The sequence below is a fragment of the Culex pipiens genome, chromosome 3, assembly GCF_016801865.2.
Source record: "Culex pipiens pallens isolate TS chromosome 3, TS_CPP_V2, whole genome shotgun sequence".
Classification (NCBI taxonomy): domain Eukaryota; kingdom Metazoa; phylum Arthropoda; class Insecta; order Diptera; family Culicidae; genus Culex; species Culex pipiens.
Window position 1 is genome coordinate 22,755,203 of NC_068939.1, and position 21,641 is coordinate 22,776,843.

At 32.9% G+C, this 21,641-nt stretch overlaps 2 protein-coding genes across 8 annotated transcripts in view; one reads left to right on the forward strand and one right to left on the reverse strand.

The window, feature by feature from the left end:
• Positions 1-20,696, forward strand: part of LOC120418906 (uncharacterized) — a 428,949-nt gene extending 408,253 nt beyond the window's left edge. For all 7 annotated transcript variants that reach the window (XM_052711267.1, XM_052711271.1, XM_052711270.1 and 4 more), the window contains one exon: positions 12,762-20,696. In XM_052711267.1, coding sequence (XP_052567227.1) covers positions 12,762-12,778 — 17 coding nt within the window. In that variant the 3' untranslated portion in view covers positions 12,779-20,696. The remainder of the gene's footprint in view (positions 1-12,761) is intronic.
• LOC120418934 (valine--tRNA ligase) overlaps positions 16,173-21,641 on the reverse strand; it is a 61,011-nt gene continuing 55,542 nt past the window's right edge. Inside the window, exon 5 of the mRNA XM_052711266.1 lies at positions 16,173-17,657. The gene's annotated coding sequence lies outside the window, so the exon portion shown is untranslated. The remainder of the gene's footprint in view (positions 17,658-21,641) is intronic.

The window sequence follows — 21,641 nt, forward strand, 5'->3', positions numbered from 1 at the left end:
GCTTTGTACTGTGGGCTAGCACACAAATTCGCCGTATACAGCAGTTTCCTACAGTGGTGTACATTACATTTTTGCCTTATTTGCTAATGATTATTTGGGATGAAATCTTAATTCGATAAATAACCAGGTAGCAGTTATTGAACAGCGCTTCTGAGTGCTTCTAGCATATGCGGCGAATGAAGCTAATGTAGGTAATCTCAAAAACTAAAAACTTTAAAATTCGATATCTCTGGAACGAAAAATATTCCTTTCTGTCGATAAGTGATTCTTATGTAAAATTGGACGGGGAATACAAATTTAAAAAATAAATAGGGCTGTTTTGAGATACGGCCATTTAAAGTTTTCAATTGCACAATACAGGCAATTTCCTTCAAAATTGAGTCTAAGACCGACCCTCTAAGATTTGTGGTTCCTGAGTTATCGTCGTTTGGAGATAGGGGTTTCGCTCAAAAATCGCCAAAAAGTCGATTTTTTGGGAGGGTACAAAAATGGAGGGGATGGTCCGATTTGGATGAAATTCGGGATTTTTGCATGTTTTGATAGTCTCAACAGCTCTGCCAAATTTGAGCAGAATCGGAGATGGTAATTTTCAAATTTGCATTTTTCTTGTACACTTCAGGTGGAATGACCCATATGTACAGCAAGAAGTGCAACAAGTAAAATGGTCTAAAGTAAGCTTGAAATGTCCGATAATGGCGTTTCAGAAGCTCATTCATGGCCTGGACTACGATATGGAAAAGAAATTTCCGATAAATTTGTGAATAAAAAGCAAATCGGCTTTCATTCAACTTTTTTAACATTATACCTCTTGGTAGATTGATCAAACAGCTGCAACTTTTTAACCAACCAAAATAAAATTGAAAAATGTCATGCCCAACTTTCCAAATTTTTAAACAAAAATATCACAAAAAGGCTTAATACATTATTACAGTTGCGGCATTGTTAAAATATTTATAAACTTATGACATTTTTTCTAGAGTGTTTCATTTTTTCTGTGATCTGAAACATCAAAAATTTTATTTCAAAAAATATGGAAATAGCAAAAAAAACTAAAAATATTGTTATACAATCTGTAGTTTACAATCGATTGAACATGGACATTCCTATAAAAATTTTAGACAGTTTCTTCCCACTGATTTTAAAAGAAAGTGCTTATTTAGCCCCCTCCAAAATTGTTAAATAATTTCTCAATGTTTTTATTTATGTTCTATGTTTTATGTTGAAACATAAAGATAAAAAACCATAGCCATTCTGCAAAATATATAAACGGTTAACAAATATCAAATACAATTCTTTAATATTAAATTAAACTAAATGTATTCAATGTACAAAAAACCATCAGAATTGCTTGCTCAAATTTTAGTTAAAAAGAACATTTCGAAAACCAGCAAAATGCAAACATTAGGGCTATTATTTTCACTAACAGCCCTGAAATCTGGTCATAGTCAAAGAAAACAATCGTTAAAAAAATTATGTCAAATTTTAACTATGTGTATTTGAGCTGAAATAAACAAAAAAAAATAAAAATCTTAAAATTGCAACATTGAGCAAACACCATGCCCCCACCGGTCACTCAAACCCCGGGAAAACTTATCTTAGTGCTGCGCGTATATCCTGCCCAGTCTCTTCCCTAGCTATCCCGAGTACGAAAACAGTCATAAAAAATCGTCCTCTGAAAGCTCACCCAATAAAGCTCAAGCATGGGAGGGGGGGGGAGGCGATGGGATGCTTGCGCGAGTGAAAAGTTTGACGAATGGAAAATGTTTATGAATCAATAAATTTTCCTGCGCTGCTGCGGTTTTTTGTTCCTTTGAGGTCGACGTTCGTTCTGGAAAGTGTTGTGGGAGGACGGATGCTTTTCCTCCCAGTTGAAGGTGGAAATCTGCTTCTATGAACAGATTTACGAGGTAGATTCGAGCGAAGATCAGCCAAGTCGATAAAAGTGTTGTTTTTTCTTTTCTTTTAAATTCTCAAAAGTTTAGAGCGCACTTGTTCGTCATGGCTTAAGTTTTCCCATTCAAAATAGGAATTCTGAGCAAATCCTTCCTCAAAAAGATAAAATCTGTACCGTGGTAGAATCCAAACTATTTCCTCGCACGTGATTTCCCTCATTGTGAAGCGACTCCGGACCGTCCAGGTTCCACGAACGAGACGTGTCCAGTTGAAACCTGCCTCGTTCAAAAGGACGATGAGGTACGAGTACTCATTACTTGCCCACCGGCAAGTTTCCCCAAACAAAGTGCAACGCTAATTAATTAATTACATCACCGTCAGCGCACGGAGGGAACACACAAAACGGTCCAGTTCGTCCATATCTCCTCCGGTCCGATCTACTTTTATGCCCCGTTGCATCCGAGGAGAAGCCCTTTCGGGGTAGAGAGAGAGAGCGAAACGATGGACCTGTTCTGCTAGCTCGGACTTGGTGTCCAGACCAGTGATGGCAATTGTAACATGAATCAAGTTGTATGAAAACTTTAGAAAATCATTTCCGTAGGAAACAATTGATCTTTTTTTTAAATATCAAACATATTAAGTATTAATTTTCAAAAAAAGAATGCAACTCAAAACTATATACAGTACTTGTTTGGTAACTGGGCTGAGAACGTCGCCCAGTTACCGAATGCTGCTCGCTAACTGGGCTGAACAAAAAATGCCGAGGGGACCAATGCATTATATTTTTTAAAATAAAGTATAAAAATAAAAGTTACTCAAAAAGAGTTCCCAACTCTTTTTTTCTCCGTGTACCAAATTTAAATATGCTTATTTAGGGAATTGAACTTATTTTACTACCCAATCATATAACAGACTCTCGAATATATTACCAATTTATTTATTTCTTTAAAATAATGGGAATATTTTTTAAGATTTTAACAATTAATTAAATGTTATTTTTATTAATACCAACAACTTAGCCGAAGATTTTCAAGCATTAACATGTCCATCCTTGTATTTCAATTAAAAAAGTGCGGTTACTAAAATCTTATAAATAAGCCGAATCTCACAAAAAATTATTGAATTTTGAAAACCTGTTCAGATTTATTAACTTTTGAAAATCTTTAAAAAAATATTAAATTATGATAATTTAATTGAACTTTTAAAATTTATTGGATTTTGTAAATTTACTTAGTTTTGTAAATTTATTCAGTTTTAAATCTTTATTAAATTTTAAAAATTATGCAAATTTTGAAATTTTTAATATTTTTTTAATAATTGAATCCTTGAAATTTTATGAATTTTGAACATTTATTCAATTTTAAATTATGAAAATCAGTTGACATTTCGAAATTGAAAAACAAGTTTGATTTTTAAATTGTGAGCAAAAAAAACTCTAAAAATAAAATAATAAACTGTTGAATTTATTGATTTTTTAAAATTGTTGAATTATAAAAATTCATTGAATTTCAAAAACATGTTAAAATTGATTAAACTACGAAAATGTCATCAGATTTTAAACATTTATTGAATTCAAAAAATATTGAATTTTGAAAACAGATTGAATTTCAAAAAATCATTTTCTTTAAAACTTCAAGGAATTAAAAAAAATCAAATTTATTCTACCAAAAAAATTAAAAAATTTATAAATTTTGGAAATTTCATCTTTTTCTAAATTCAATTTTTTATAATTCAATAAATTTTCTACTTTAACTAAATTTAATATTGAATTTATTTATTTTTGAATAAGTTTTATTTTGTTTGCCTTAATTTTGAAAATATTTGTTATTAAAAAAATATTGTGCTTTGGAAATTTATTGAAATTTTGTAAATTGATTGAATTAAAAATTTAAGAAAATATTGACTTTTAAAAATTTATTTTTAAAAATTTTGAGAATGAAATATTTTTTTAATTTATTAAATTCTTGAAATTTAGTGAATTTTGAAAAAAAATATTCAGTTTGAACTATAAAAATGAATTGAAATTTCGAAATTGAAAAACAATTTCGATTGTTAAAATTATGAGCATTTGAAAAAAAAATAGAGCTTTTGAATTTTGAGAATTGTTGAAATTTGAAAATTCATTGAATTTCAAAAATTCATTGAATTTGAAAAAATGGTTGAATTTTAAAAATCTGTTAAAATTAATTTAATTTTTTTTTATAGATTTTGATTTTTTTTTAATAATTTAATGCACAGTTTGTGTAAAAAAAAAACATTTTTTTTTCAACCAAATATTCTAAAAAAAACATAAACTTTGTAAATGGCATCAGTTATTTTATTCAATTTTTTTTAATTCAATAAATTTGCAAAATTAAATATATTTTATAATCCTAATACTAAATTAAAAAAAAAGTTTTATTTAATTTGTTTTAATTATGAATCATTGTTATTTTGAATAATATAATATATTCAAAATATATTGAAGCCAGGAAAAATTTAAAATTTATTAAACTTAAATTAAATTAATTGGATTAAATTTTTTTAATCCAATTAATTTAATTTAAGTTAAATAAATCCATTACATTTTGTTTTTTTTTTTAATTTTATAAAAATTTCAAAATTATTTGAATTTTGGTTTTCTTTAAAAATTTAAAATCCGAGTGATTTTGAAAATTTAGCTTGCTTTAAAAATTTATTGAGGTTCAGAACGCTGTTGATTTTTTGCAATTTTGTACAAAAAAGAAAATTTATTGGGTTTTCAAAATTTATAGAGTTTGGAAAAAACTTTCATCAGAGTTTAGAAAATTCTATTTATTCCAACTCAATTTTAAAGTGTAACATTTTTTTTAATTCTAAAATTCAAAATATCAAAAATCTGTTGAAATTTTAAAACGTTTTTATGTTGAACATTTATTAAACTTAAAAACCCGATTTAATCCCACCTGGGGTGAGATAGAGCCTTTCTTACTAAAGAATATAACAATGATAGAACTTCTTTCAATTCATAACATCGACTTTGTTTATTTATAACGTCAGCACAAAAGAATATGACGAAAGGAAAGTATTATAAATAATATGTTTTCCAAAAGAAATAAAAAACGCAATTTTCACCAAAAGAATATGTTTAACCGTACATATAAAGAATGTGACATTTTCAGAAAACGTTATTTGAGTTGTCTCCTACAAAACCCTTCAAACAGGATCAAGTTTCATTGAAAAGACTGAGAAATTGCAAAGTCCATAAAAATCAATTTTGACCTAATTTCACCCCTACTGCAGGTTTATTTTTTGATGATTTGGCAATAAATAGCCACTCCAGCCACAATAAATTTAATTATCGCAGCGAACAAAAAATATTTACTTCTAACTCAGACCGGACCCTGATATACCATTACACCGGTCATTGTATGCTAGCGATGCATAAAACGAACAGCGACCCAGAAACGTAGCAACATCTAGAAAGAGGAAAGAATCATCAAAACGGAACAAGTTATAGAGCAATGCAATGTTCAATTAACTTATGAAATCACGAAAAAATGGAATCTACTTTTAAGCGATTTTAGGAGCAAACGGGAAACAAATTGATTGTAGCAGGATGAATATCCTATGTCATGTTGAACGAAACATCGGTAGACAAGCTACTACAAACGAATATAAGTTGAGCAAAACATATATGCGCCAGCATTCTCGCGCCAGTATTCGAAGCTCAACTTGACAACTTGTCGACTTGGCGACGAAGCGTCAAAAATCGATGCAGTGTGATTTTTTGGCGATTTTTCCGATTAAAATTCATGCTGAATCGACATATTTACGAAGATGGAAATGACGTCCTGGCTTAAAGTAAAACCTATACCTTTCTTTAGTAAGAAAGGCAAAAAGTTATTAATTTTCAAAAATCTGTCAAATTTTCTAAATTATCCAGAAAATTTATTAAACTATGGAAATTAATTAAATTTGGAAAGTATATTAAATATTCCAAATTAAGTAAAATTTGAATTTTGCAATTTTATTTAACTTTTGAAATTTATTGTGTTTTGGAAATTTATAGCGATTGGGAAAACGTATATTAGAATTTTCAAAACTGTTAAGTTTTTTTTTAAATTCTAAAATAAAAAAAAATCGAAATTTGTTGAAATTTTTTAAAACGTATTTATTTTGAAAATGTATTCAACATAGAACCAATCAATTAGTCAATTTCCAAAATATGTCAAATTTTTAAAATTATTCAGAAAATTATAAAATCTGAAATTAATTGAATTTTAAAAGTTTATTGAACATTTAATATGTATTGAAAATATGATATTCTTACAAAAAACATTTGCGCTATTGTAATGGGTTGTACATGTTTTTTTCTTTATTGTATTGTTTTTCATTCAATATGAATTTTATTCGAAAGTTAAAAAAATAAAGCAAATTTATTCCAATTGTTGTCAGCAGTTTTTTTTTTTTTTTTAATTTTGGAGTCGATAATTAACAAATTAAAAACATATGTCGAAATCATTTAAACATTTTTAAGGTTAGTTTCCCATCCCTGCCCGTCACGATCCCCGGAATACATGGCCTCGAAACATCACCGTATTGGCGATGAAGCTGTGTGTCATCAAAGGAAACTAATTCCGATAATTGCGTACCCGCCCACTCCCACTATGTCCTTTGTTCCTACTCTCCCACCCACCTGAGGGAAGTCGCTCGATTCCATTTCGCTGATGACCCCCGGAAAATAGCTGATAGCGTATCTCTGGTCTCGCTGGATGCGAATGAAAAGAAAATGCAAATCGACGGTTTTCTTGCAAAGAATAAGTTAATTTCGCAAAGTAACCTTCGGCGGAGCGCACGATCGGGCAGCCCAGATTGGATCTGGCGATTTCCATATCAAAGATGCGGCGATTTTTCTCGGGTAAACGAACAACAAAACACGGTTGAATTCTTTTATTTTTCTAGACAACTTCATGTTTCTCAGTAAATAAATGATGGGAAACAGTCTTAATTGGAGTAATAATTGTGTAGACTGTAAATTTCTAGAATTTTTAGAACTCACCTCAACCAACCAATAAATCATTTCTCTCTAATCATTGCATAGCAGCAAATAACAAAAAACGAAACATAGATTGGTACAGAAAGTTCCAGGAACAAAATATTATTTCATTTTATCCTTTTGATCAGAACAGCACAGGGACAATTTTCCCTTCTCCCTCCACTTGAATCAACTTTGAAAGTCCAGGTTAAATGCTGAAACCCCTTTGAAGATCACTCGAATCTCGAGCTTATTTTTCCTGTCCTCCTGGCATTAACTCATTTCCCACACACCCCCCCAATTCCCCTTAATCGGTTGTCAGGAGAGAGAAAAAAAAGAGTTGTGTTTTCGATTCGTTTCCCCCGATCTGTTGAGGAGAGAGCGCGCAGGAGGTTATTTTTCCCTTTTTATTTTCGTTTGCAATTCAAAAGCCACTTCAAAATGGGGAAAAAACCGGTATCGTCCTGAAGTCAGGGACGACGACGCCACACTCAGCATGTAATCTGAGTTTATTAAATTCCGTCATTCGGACCGGAGTCGAGCCCCGTAACTACTGATGGGTGGGAAGGGTGAGGGAAAAAAAGGCTCTGAAAAGTCAACTCTTTGACTTTATTTTTCCTCATTGCTCGATGTGTGTGAGTGTGATAAGGAATGGCAGCACCATGCCGTTTCTTCTCCAGAGCTTGAATTAATTAAGGAATTCATAGTATGAATAACCTGTTATTTCGAATTTCGGAAAGACTTTGACTTTGTGTTTCTTAAATCTTAATTTGTGTTTCTTAATTCTTAAAATCTTCACATTGCACAGCAAAAAATCCGATGGTAAAATCGCATACAAAAGCATGCACATCACCTTCGTCAAAATAAACACTTAATATTACACACTGCATGTACAATTTTTGCAAACACAAAAAAAAAGTTGCAACCGACGGGATTCAAACCCAGCACCAACAGTAAGGACTGGCGCCTTTGCCTACTCGGCCATCAGACCGATGAAGAGCTGTTAGGATAAACGCATATATAAGCTTAACATTTCGGTCAAGTAGGTTTCCTATACTGATCGGCAACATATTTCAGGGTGTAAAATCACATAAAATTGCATAAAATAATGCAATATTTATTTTACACCCAGGTTTTTTACACGCAGCTGAATCACTATTTTTTTTAGTTGTGTGGATTATACGCGTCCAAAGTACTAAAGCTGCCACTACATTTCATTTGATACAATTACATCCAAGTGCTTTACTAACAAAATTGTTGACTTTTAATAAAATATTTATAAATTTATATTAGATAAGTAGAAAAAAAAACTACTTAATCCACCTTTAGGTGGTTGGAGCCTTTCTCACATTCATAAAGTCAATACATTCAGTAAAAATAGCATCATTCCCCCTTAACATGTTTAACAAATCAACTTTATTACTCATTTCTTTTGATAGGGTACGCAGACCTTCAATATTTCTGGCTAATCGGCAAGGTCTGATAAACAACCTATTCAACGATAGTTCGCATGGAAGATTCAGACAATATTTCTATTACAATATCTGAAATCCGGCCTCCAAAAAGTGTATAAATAACACTTAAGTGCTAGTAACTTTTGATAGGGTTGTCAGATCTTCGATGTTTTAGGCTCATTTGAAAGGTCTTTCGATTATCTAACTAACGTTGGGTCGCATGATGGACCCAGACATCATTTTTATTGAAATATTTGAGATCCGGCCTCCAAAAAGTGTATAAATAACACTTAAGTGATAATAACTTTTGATAGGGTAGTATCATCAATGTTTTGGGCTCATTGGAAAGGTTTTTTTAATACATTTCTTAAAATGTATAACATGATGGGTTTTCTTGCAAAAAAAACATCCTTTTTACAATCTTCCGGACATACGCCAAAATCGTTTTTTAGCATAACTTTTGAAGTACTTAACTAAACTTGCTGATTTTAAATAGAGACCTATGGGACCCCAAGACGGATCGAATGAGACTAATACGGTCAAAATCCGTTCATCCAGTCCGGAGATAATCGAGTGACATTTTTTTGTCCACCCACCTACACACATCCACACAGACATTTGCTCAGAACATGATTCTGAGTTGATATTAGAGACCCTAAATAGGGAGACTGGTCTAAGCTTGCTAAATCGATCTGGCAACGTATGTTTTGAGCTTGGCAACACTGATAAGTTTTGCTGGGCGTAAAGGCAAATGCTCGTTTGGATACGTCAAACTCGCGTCTGTTTGGGTACGTCAAATTCACTTCGTCCAGTCTCCCTATTTAGGATCTCTAGTTGATATGTATACGTGAAGGTGGGTCTACGAGGTCAAATTAATAAGTTCATTTTTCGAGTGATTTTAAAGCCTTTCCTCAGTAAGGTGAGGAAGGCAAAAACAATTTGGCAACATCCAAAAATTATTATTAATTAACATAACAATTTGACACATTCTATTTTGGGTTGAGTCAAACGAGGTGGGGACAAAATTTTTATTAAATAAACTAATCATTACACGGAAAAAGTTAATTCTCGAAATCGTGAATTGTGTTCATGAATTTGAGAACCACGAAGGAATATATTCACGTTTAAGTGCAAATGCACCATACTATGAATAAATTCCTTCGTGGTTCTCAAACTCATGAACACAATCCACGATTACGGGAATTGTTTTTTTTTTCTTCTGTGTATTACATTCTGCCTACTGTTAAAACTTGCAGAATATTATTTTAAAAAAAATACCTTCCTCAAGTTTCACGCCCTTTTTGTGATCCCGAAGTATAAAAAATTGCAAAAATAATTTGTCGTGTAAACCAACAGAGCCACTAGTAGCGGTTACATATAATTACAGTGGCTCACACTTGAAGAAAGTAGCGTAAACCGGGGTGATATTGATAAGATTTCAATTTATTTTCGGAATATTTTAAAACAGTTAAGGTTTTTTCTCAAGATTATTATTTGAAAAAACATGTACTGGGCTAGGGCACACACCGTCTATGCACGTTAAAGAAAAAAAAGTTTTTTCAATAGTGTTTGAAAAAAAGTTACGTCAAATGTACCATCACTAAGGTTGCTGATATCGATTTCAAGGAAAAACTTAAAGATATTTGTTAACTAAGTTTATATGCTTTTTAATTAAATTCCGACAAATTTTAGGTAAAATTGTTAAAACAGTCAGAATTTTGCATGACATTCATTAAAACTAGTTTTAAACCGAAATTTGTTCAAATAAAAATGCTTATAAATTTGGATTTTTTTAAAGTGTGTTTCAAAAACACATGCTAATTATTATTTAGAAACTTATTTTACCTTCTCCTAGTGGAAAATTGTCCAAAGAATACGAAAATGCGTTCAGTTTTCCGATTCAAAACCATGTTCATTGAAAAAATCATGACAAAATTTTATGAAAAGTTCTTCTTGTGGTACTTTGAACACTTCTCTACCATGGTCAGTATGATGATATACTATTCCGTACGTATTTAATTTGTACTCTTCATTTTGCGGAAAAATCTCAAACCTATCAAAGTCATCCCGTTTTAAGGTGTCTTTAAATTACTGCCGTATGAAAGACCAAAGAGGGATGGTTGGACGCAAACAAGCAAAATCACTCACAGTGTCATCAGGGGAAGAGAATTTCTTTCCGACAGTAACCTCCATTAATTCCGAAAAAAAAGTCTGACCAAGCTGAAAACTGACAGAAGTCAATAGATTTATTAATTAGACAATCCTTAATAAACTATTTCCCCCTTGTGACGTAGTTATGGTCTTACACTATCCACATCCAGTCTACGCCATTGCAACATACAATCAACTGACCTGGTTCTTCCTTTTCAATCTCCGGCTTTGATTCGGATAAGAAGGAAAATCAAAGATGAGAAAAGGTCAATACGGACGACGAGCAAATCAAGCTCAGTAGCCCCTCACAATGACTGATAGTGAGAAAAAAAACATAAAAATATGCAGAAAGGTGAGAAGAAAAGAAAACACACAAGAGCATAAAAGAGACGGAGAGCAAAAGAAGAACAAATCAAAGAAGAAGAATCAGGAACAAGAAATAGTCAATGCGGATAGAAAAAAAATGCAAAAAGTCTATTCGCTTTAAAATTCAAAAATAAGTGTAATAAAATTTTTAGCAATGTTTTTTGTCCCTAGATTTTCTGAAGAAATTTTCAAGAAACTTGAAATAAAAATTTTTAAACCAAGACTAACATTTCAAAAGGGCCAAACATTCAATATTACGCCCTTTTTAAATGTTAGTCTTGGTTTAAAAATTTTGAAAATATTTTTTTCGAAAAGATCGGAAAATTTCACGAATGTTTCATATTTTAACATTGAAAATCGGACCATTATTTGCTGAGATATCGACATTAGAAAATGGTGTGTTGTTTGGGTGGGAATTAGAAAACATCAATTTTCCTGTTTTTAAACCTTTGCATGGCAATATCTCAGCAACTTTTCAACAAAGTTCAAAATAGCAAAATATAGAGAATTTTCACAGCTTTTCAAAAATATGTTTTTCAAAAGTGGGCAAACATGTGCACTAATTTTAAAAAACGAAAAACTGCAACTATTTTCAAAAAAGTCACCTAAAAATGGATTTATCTCAAGATACGGTGCACTTTATCAAAATTTCACTCAATTACTTTTTGATTGCAAATATGATTTTACCTCGAAAAATTAGGTTGAAAAATTTTTGCGACCAATTTTTCGATTTTTAGAAAAATTAGTATTGATTCAAAAATTCATAACTCGCTCAAAGATTTTTTGCACAACCTGGAAATTTCTGAAAAGTTGGCATTTGATGTCCTTGAAAACATATAAAAAAAATTACAAATAGTGTTTTTTTGCAAATCAAGTTTTATTGACAAAAAGTTAAAAAAAATCACCTAATTTTTTTTACCGTGTATCATTTTTTTCCAGTGTAGTTCTTATCCATACCTACAACTTTGCTGATATAGATTTTTGAATTTTCATTCATCATTTTTGTATGGCCAGCTGCCAAATTTGTATGGATAATTATATGGACAAACTAATGATGCAAAATGGCTTCTTTGGGCATACCGAAGGCACCAAAAAAGTTTCAGTCGGATTAAAAAGTACAAAAAAAATCGAATGACCGAAATCTGGGAGAACTGCTCAATAGTAGTTCTCGTCAAAACCTACTGTAACAACTTTGCCGGAGACACCAAATCGATCGGAAATTAATCAAGACGTTACAGATATTCCAGTACTTTACGGTATGGTGGAAGCAAAATATTGTTAAATCGAGATGACACATGGAAGATTGATTAGTAGAAAGTTGTGTTTCACCTTTCTTGTTAACATACATGTAGAAAATCTTTTAAAAAAAAATATTACAAAAAAATGATTAAATCAATTAAATTAAATAGGCCACAGAGCCCGTTAAGTAACTAACTGATTTAATGTTGCTAACAATCGTAATTTGGAATAAACTAATGTCTCGAAAACCACGCAACACAATCTCGAACATTCCTTCTGCCGCTGCGCTGAGGATTGAAATCTCGACATTCATCTCGATCCTCCTGACAGCGCAGAATTCCCCCGTTCCGGTCCGGAACACTTCCGAACGGATTAAAATGTGACACCGACCATGGGCGGCCTCACGTCGCCGCCGCCGTTGCACGGGGAAAACATTTCCCAGAAGCCGAGGAAAAACATTTCCATTATCAATTCCACTCATCTCTTTCTCTATCTCTTTTTCTATTCATTTGCAATTCCCATATTTTCAAGAGGAAGTTCAAGAGCAGATTCACGGGAATGGGGCAAATTGAAGGACCTTTAGAAAATAGTTGAACCAAAACCCGGAGCTAATTAAAACGTTATAATTGAGTGATTTTATTTTCTCTTCTTTTTTTTTGCAGGAACGTTACGTCACTAGAAAACCCAGCAGCAAGTGTGGGGGCACAGTTTTAAACCCGACCATCATTAGCCAGCAGCAGCAGTAAACTATTTTGCAGCACAGAAGAGATCAAACCGACCCCCGATGGGGGAGGCAAAAACATTAAACCAACCAACTTGGGCGCGGTCCAATGTGAAACAGTTTATCATTTCTTTTATTTAAAATGAAAAAAGTTTGATTTTTTTTCCTTGAAATTGTATTTTTTTCAAGAGAAAATTCAATCGACAAAGAAATTTCAGAAGCATCATTCAAACCAAACATTAGCGTATTATACAAGCAGAACGAAGATATGAAAAAACAACCCTTTTGAGAAAGAAAATAGTAAACTCCGGGATCAACCCGCCATCGCAACATTTACATACACACAGCAGTAGAAATAAAATGATGATGCAAAAAATGAAAATAAAAAAAAAACAGTGCAGTGAATATGCGCGCACAGTGAAACGTGGTTTATCGATCAAGTGCAGCGAAATTTGCGATTTTGTACAACTTGGTTTTTTGCATGAAGCGGGAATTTTTCCACTCATTTTTTTTTCTATTTATTTTAGTTTGCAACCACGTTGGATGTGAGTTTTAATTTGGATGGATTATCCTACGCCATAATGGCGGCTGCTATAAAAAAAAGGTAAATGTCAAGGTGTATGGAATTTACAAGGTAACGCTGACATCTTTTGGCTGTCATGCAGAAAATAACACGGGATCTGCGGAATCATAAAATGTACTTGTGTAAACATTTTGAAAAAGAAAATTGGAATGAAAAAAAATTGTTTATTTTATGGCGGAAAAATGTTGATCTCTATTTTTTTATTAAAAATTGTATGCAATTTTTTGCATAATCTGCATCTCGGGAAGACATTTTTTATCGATTTTATGTCTAGGACAAATTTGAAGCAACCCAAAAATAAAAACTCTTAATCATTTAAAGTTGAATTCCCACAATCTGGATTTTTATAAACTTGGATATGTTTAAAGTACAAAAAGGCAACTTTGAGCTACAGAAATGACATGATTTTTTAACGTAAAGGCAAATTTTCATACGAAAAATACCTTTGAAATAGTGTAGCACTTGATAATTGAAGCCACTTGAAGTTCGATTTTGAGAAAACATAATCACTTTTTACATTTTTTTAAATAGTGCCCATAAATAAGCGTTTCTAAAAATATTTATTTGAAAAAAATACTCCTATAAATTAAGCAAAATCCCTTCGCTCCTGAGTGTTTTAAACTTTTATTTTTCACTTATTTTTATCAAAATTGTTCTCATAGGTGCCAGATTAAGACCAAAATTGTGGGATTACAACCACTTTATCTGGGTGATGAATTGAGAGGATGCGTAACGTGATTTTCGAATGATCCCACTTTGTTTACATTTACAATAGAGATATCCACGCGCGAGAGTGTGTTAGTTTGTAACAAAATTTACACGCAGACATAGGCAAATCGAGTAGAATAATTCATCTGTCAAAATCAGCTGTGTCCTTTGGTATACCACGAGCACGTGGTAAACAGCTGGTTTTTACAGACGATTGATCTACTCGATTTGCCTATGTCTACGTAAAAAAAGTGTAAACAAAATCAGCTGCTTGGAATTCAGCCAATCACAATCGTTCAAAACCAAAACAATACTTCAAATACAAATACTAACACAGAATGATGGTGTGCGTGAGAGAAACCGTGGCTGTTCAAGAACAAGCATGACTTTTTTCTTACTGGAAAATGAGCTATTTTATAATCAGTAGTATGTGTTTATTTTTTCTAGTATTTGACATATTTTGTTGGAAAATTGTGTGTTCTATCAAACTATCGATCGGTTAGAAGAGGTTTTTCTTTTTTGCGGGTGACGAAGAACTGCGGCGAGAGTGTCATTCTGAGATGTTGCAGATAAATTTCCTGGTTGATTTTAGAATCCTGCAGCTCTTCCTGGTCCAGCGAAAAAACATCGCTCATTCTAGCGAAACTGATCCAACAAACAGAGAAGATTTTCAGTAAACCAGGTTTTCAAACGGAATCAAACAATAAAGACAACTTCTGGATGAATAAAACCGCATCGACTCCATAAACAACTTCCATTCATAATTATAAAAAATGACGATCTCGCCTGTAACTTTCTTAAGATTTCTTGACTTAAACTCTAGGTCCTCAAAAGCCACACATTTTTCATTCTTGCAAAACAAAAACAAACAATTTTTAATGATCGATAGCAATACTCTCTACTTTTGGTGAACAGTAAATTGGTTCCACTTTGACAGTTCAATATTGAGGCTGTTTTGCGAACCACTATTTTAGAATTGAAATGGTGTTTTTTTTTTTCAAATTCCGCCGATATCTTATGAAATGATCCGACTTTTCAGATTGAAAAAAAATTTCAGATCGCTTTTTAGGTCAAAACCTGGGAGGTGAATAGAGGCGCTCAAAAACAGAACCATTTTGAACTGTCACAGTGGAACGATTTTACTGTTCGCCAGAAGCAGCAAGTATTGTAATCGATCATTTGGGCAAATATTGTAAAAAGCAATTGTGATTTGTTGATTTTCTTTTCCTGGTAATATTTAAATTATATTTTTTTAACTTACGAACATTTTGTGATTATTCTCAGAATTACTAGAAAAATCGTCATCGAGCCATTCTTCCTCCAATCCTACTAGCTTATTCCATTTTCAGCGCCCATCCGAAGGTCGTCTTCATAAGTTGATTACATCCGAATGGTGGGCCCGTTTCCCCTGTTTCTACTAGTTCTTGCATACATTTGTTCCAAACCGACTTCGCAAAACTTCACCCACTTCTGACGCAGTTCTTTGTCTCCAGGAATCTTGAAAGCAGATTTCAAAACAAATTATTCAAGTGCAAGGGAAAAGTCACGCTTGCGCTTGAACCATTTTCTACTCTTTAGATGTAAACAAAGAGGGATAATTCGAAAATCACGTCACGCATTCTCTCTTTTTATTCCCCTGGTCAAAAGTAATATTTCAAAAGCGAGCTACCGTAAACTGGGGTGACTTTGATAGCCCGGAATGACATTGATAGAAATTTAATTTGGCCATTAATTTTGATACATTAAATGTAACAGTCACATTTTTGCATATATGTTCGATAATAAGCTATCCCTTAATGCTTACATACTCAAAATTCTCAAAAATGTTTGGATATTGATTTGACAGGCATTTGTCAAACCTATCAAAGTCACCCCGGGCTATCAAAGTCACCCCAGTTTACGGTATATTAAATTTCTACTCCTTTAATTCTGTGGCTCAAAATGACTTTTTTTACCCTTGACAAATCGTTAAATTTTGAAAAACTAAAAATTCGTTTTTTTTTCGATGAAAAAAATTATTTGATAAATTGGATGAAATCCGAAAACATTCAATTTTTGAACAAAGTAGGGTAGAGTAGTCATCAATGAGACACGGGGAACAATGATAAAATGGCTCTCACAAGTCGTAGTTTCAACCAATCAGGCTCATATTTGGGGGAAAGGTGTGTCTACGGGATACACGTCTGCCATATTAGTGGCTTTGGTTATGGACGCTCCCTTGAAAAGTTATTCATAAATGTTTGATTCTGGGGTGTAAAAGTAAATTATGGACAAAAAATTCTTTTTCGCTCGCAGGCTGCCATTTACACCTTAACTAATATTTCTTCAAATTTCTTTCGACGTTCCATAGGGATTGAGTTGGGCTACAATGTCTTTTCATTAGATTTGACCAAAATTTAGAATATACCCAGAATCCAGGGCTGTCTCATTGTTCCCCACTCATGTTAGCCCAGGGGTAACAATGAGACACTTTGATTTTTCTTCATTAAACATTTCAAAATCCATGTAAATCTTTCAAAACATGAATTGAAAGTGATTTTTGGCATATTTATAGAGTTTTAACTTCATTTAACCAAACATACAAAGTTATTTGGTATAAATATATGGATTTTACAAAATTTAAATACTTTTTAGTATAACTTTTGTTAATTAAAGTTTCATGTTGGCAAAATTGCTCTAAAATGTTCAAGGCAAGTCACCTGTAATGGAACAATACAAAAACATGATGTTTTACTAGAAAAGTATTGATTTTCGTAGAGTGTCTCATTGTTCCCCAGCTGTCTCATTGTTCCTGCCAAGTGCGTCTACAATGAGACAGTTGAATAACTCTGGCTGTAGATGTCGGATCGATCTCATATTTTGGTCAATGTTAGAACACACTAAAAGAAATAAAATGCAACAAAAAGCTCATTAAAACATGCTGATGAAAAAATTAGAAAAATCGTTGAAAGTTGAAAACCAAAAGTGTCTCATTGATGACTACCCTACCCTACATATAAAGCCTGCCTTGCGTGTCATCATGATTTTGACAGCTCTAAAAGATACGCTATATCTTATAAGGCTTGCGAGACAAAAATTTAAAAACACATTCAAAGTGTGTTTACATTGTTTGCTTGCATCATATCAGCTTTCTCTTCCTAGCAAAGGTTTTTTTTGTTTTGCGACTTCTAGATGTTTTTTTTTTTAAACTGATATGACAGCCAACATATTTCGCAGGGACTGTGACAGCTCGAGCTCGATCATTTTTTTGCATCTGTGACATCGTTTGCAACCAAAAACATGAAAAGTTTTTGAGAAAAAATAAATAGGCAAATTTCACAGGATTTTTTGCTGTATGTTTGTTTTAAATGCCAAAAAAATCGAAAAGCGATTTAAGAACAGTTTCAAAAAACGCAACTAAGAACAATTTTTGAATCAGTTTAGCATTACTAAACAACGCTACATAAAAAACCGGTGCAATTCGCCAAAAAAAAATAGAAAAAAAATCGCCTTACCTTAAATAATCCATATGCCTTGGGCGGGTTATGCGTTTGACGTACGTACACGCTGAAAGGAAAACAACTTAATTAGAGTGAAATTGAGTCAATAATCTTTCTTTATTGTTGCTCTGCACGAACATTCAAAGTTGCTCAGTTTTCCTTCAACCTACTCAGAAATGAGTAAAAAACGGAAACTGAGATGTGAGCGAATTTCACTCGGAATTCAACGAAAAATTGTAAAATTACTCAAATCTGACAGATTCTCACATTTCCGAGAAAAACGAAGAAGTACGGTTTATGACAGCTGTCACGTGGTTGCACTGATAAAAATCTACGCATTAAATTTATTTAATTCTCACGCAATTTCAAATTTCCATCAAGCAAAACTGTTTGCGGCACAAACGCGCACTGCTCTTTTGAGAAATAAACATTCACACAAATCCACACAAACACACAGCGCTCATATACAAAACACTTTCACAAGCTTAGTAAGCTACCTATTTAGAGGAGAAGAGAATCTGGCTGGTTCCAGTCTTTAGACCTTATTTCGGAGCGCCGAGCACGAGTCGAATGTCAAGTTGAAAAAAAAATGGATAAAGTAGAACACACTTACACAACAAAACAGACAGCTATAATTGTTTGCGGTAATTTTCTTGTTATTTATTTTAGTGGTATAAGTTTGTTTATTTGTTTTTATTTACTTCACACACCAACACATACACTGATATAAAAGCACCACAGAGGGAAAAAAACACAAGCTAGCGTTAGGAAACCAATCTCACAGGTATTTGTAAACCCAATAGTTGTAAAACTCACACCTACATGCAAACAAACTTAGCTCCGTAATCCGTACTAACACACTAACACATACAACCGGTAGAGTAATTTGCCCCGACGAGGGGACGATACAGAGCAAAAGACGATTAAAATGAGCGGAGCAAGCAGACCACTTTATTATGGTGCACTAAATTTACACCCATACATATAAACGATACCTTTTGGAAGGCTCTTTACGAAAACCTCCATTCTTGGAGGTATTTTTTGCACAAAACTCTATTGCCCCCTCCCTTTCCCTCACGTACATATACAAACTAACCAACACATACAAGATGCACTTTATTGAGTACCACCCTATTCACACACACACACACCCCCCTCCAAAACTAATTCTAAGAAACTCTAACAAGCAATGTTTGATTTTTAGTTACTTTTTGGGTACGAAACTAGCGAACAAAAAAACTACGTTTCACTACTAACCAATAACAACTAGAATTACTACCGCAGGATACAAATAGTAAATTAACACTAATACAATGGTAAAAGAAGTAAAAAAGAGTGCTCCAGTACATATACTACAACTGCAAACATATAACAAACAAAGAATAAACCTAGATGAAAAGAAAACAATGACAGTGTAAAAATAGCAAAGCCCAACACACTCCCCCACACATCTGTAGCGCGTAGGAAACTCGAATCGTACTTGCTCAAAAACAATGTCTCTGTCTCTCTCTCTTTCCATTTCCGTGAACAATTTCCACCCCCACAAAAAGAAATAAAAACAAAAACTTCAAAACATTACACTCATACCAACGCAGATCAAACAAAAATTGTTGTCAAGTTAGAATTGTGCTAAAGAAAAACAAAACAAAACAAAGGTATAAGTATAAAACTGTGGAAAATCGATATTTAGAGGTAAAAAGCAAACAACTGCGTTAAGTATAATGAAAAACCGAACTGAAATCAAAATAAGTAAACAAAACAAAGTAAATTTACAAGTAATGGAAAGAAAAAAACGTAGTAGATGAACAAAAAGGAAAGAAAAAAGTGTATTTGAAAGCAAACACAAGACAAACATGGGGCAGACGCGACAAACAAAAAAAACAAAAAGCGAGGTTCATTTCATACATATTTTTTGAGGTCTTATTCCAAAATTTAAAGAAGAAAAATATTAGAGCGAGCAATTGGGGAGGATCATTTTTGGTTTCCTTTCGAATGTTTGACCATAACTTTTTAGATTTAGTGCAAATTGAAGGGGAAATGCGAAAGTAAAGCGATTTTTATTGTTATAGGCAAAATATTGGATGAATTAGGTTTTATTTAGATTAGACGAATTTTCAAAAAAAAAACAAAGCAAACAAACAGAACCTAGCTAAGAACCTATCTGGTAAGTAAGCTGAAAACAAAACTGTGTAACTCGGTGTAACTGAATTTCTGAAGCAAGTACTAATGTTACAGTTGTCTGGTAAAATTTAAACAGAGAGAAAAACTCAAATACAGCAAATAAAAATAGTTGTGGGTGTAGTATAGTTTTATGGAAAAAAAGAAACAAGTTTCAATCGTTAAACTGTGAAAAATAAAACAAAACAGAAATAATAAACGGAAATAGATATGATTCTAACGTAAAACACTGAAAACTACATAAATGATGAAATGTAAAATAAAAACAGAAGCAAAAGACTTTCGATACTATTCTTGTAATACGTATATTGGGAAATCGTAATGGGACAAAACAAGCAACAATTTTTCTTCTAATTCTGTAAACAAAAACAAACAATGTTCAACCAGAAAAAAAAACTAACAAAAAACTCTTATACAACCAACTCTAACATGAATAATGTCGACTTTTCTTGCTTTAATTTTTCTAAAATGGAAAACAAACTTTACACAAAACGTTTTTACCAACAAGAAAAAAAAAACAAACAATTCTAATAATGTGAGATAAAACCAACCACATAAACATAATTTATTGAAAAAAAAAACAAAAACAAGTGAAACCTAACAAAAAAGAAACCCACTTCCCCTTGTGCGTTGGTTGCTTTTTGCCAGCCGGTCTGGCAGGTCTATTGCGCGATGATGCTGTTGTTTGATTGAGTCACACAATTACCACCAAACACTAATATCGAATTCAATGGAGGGGCGGCGGGGAAAGGGAGAAGGTAAACGGAAAAAGAGAACTACAGCAGCGGCGGAAAGCAAATATCAAATTTAAGCAAAAATGACGAAAAACCAACTAAATAATAAAATTAAATGGCAGAACAAGCAAAAAAGTAAAAACCCAAGAAAAAAAACAACACATGAATGTTATAGATGGTAAGCAGTGATTAAACAGACAAAAACTGAAGAAAAATTTAAAAAAAAAAACAAAGTGTACGTGAAAACCGTTAAATGAAGAAGAAGCAAAAACAAACCAATCGTGTGTGTAAAACGATTCTGTTATGAAAACAAGTAACTGTTATTGTAACTAATATCAAGTAATATTAAATGAAAAACCATAAAAATCAGAAAATGATTCCGGCTGAGTGTGAACTTGGATGCAATAAAGTATTAAAATCAAACGGATTGTAGTTTTGGGTAGATAAAATATCACATTCACTACCGGCAAGTGGGGCAACTCTACTGATTTTGGTCACCTTTAAAAAAAAAGCTGCTGTCTTCATTCAGAATATAGTTCAGATTTTCTCCAGTGTTGTAAAAATATCAAACTTTCAGTTCTCGGCTACTACTACACTCAAACCCCGATGGTTTGACACCAAATGTAGTCAAGCGAACGGGGTCACTTTTTCGTTTGACATTTTTTTAGTCTATACCCCGTTGGTTGGTCAAAGTCAAACTAAAATTTGACGAACTGTCACTTTTTACACGGAGTTCACACACACTACCAAACGTTTGTTTTGAGTAAATTTTTCGTTTGACTTTGAGCTGTCAAGCCCAAAATCTCATCTTCAAATTTCACTACCCTTCTTTCAGTCGTGAAATTTTCAGCAAAAATAATTGCCAGTATCTACCTCGTGTTTACACAACCCCGCAAAAACTTCTCTTTTTCTCTTTTTCTCTTTTTCATTCCCGCTTTCACAATCGCCTCGCCTCAACAGAGGGTCGCCACAAAGGTCGCCACAAACCAAATTTACTAACGCATTGCAGCGGTACGTAATGCGTGGTCGCGGGTTTCCAATCCCCCTCTCGCGTTCTTTCGTTGCAGTTTTCTGAGAAAACCAAAGAATCTTCGGCGAGTGTGCGTGAGCGAGGAAAAAGAGTAGAGAGTAAGAGTGAT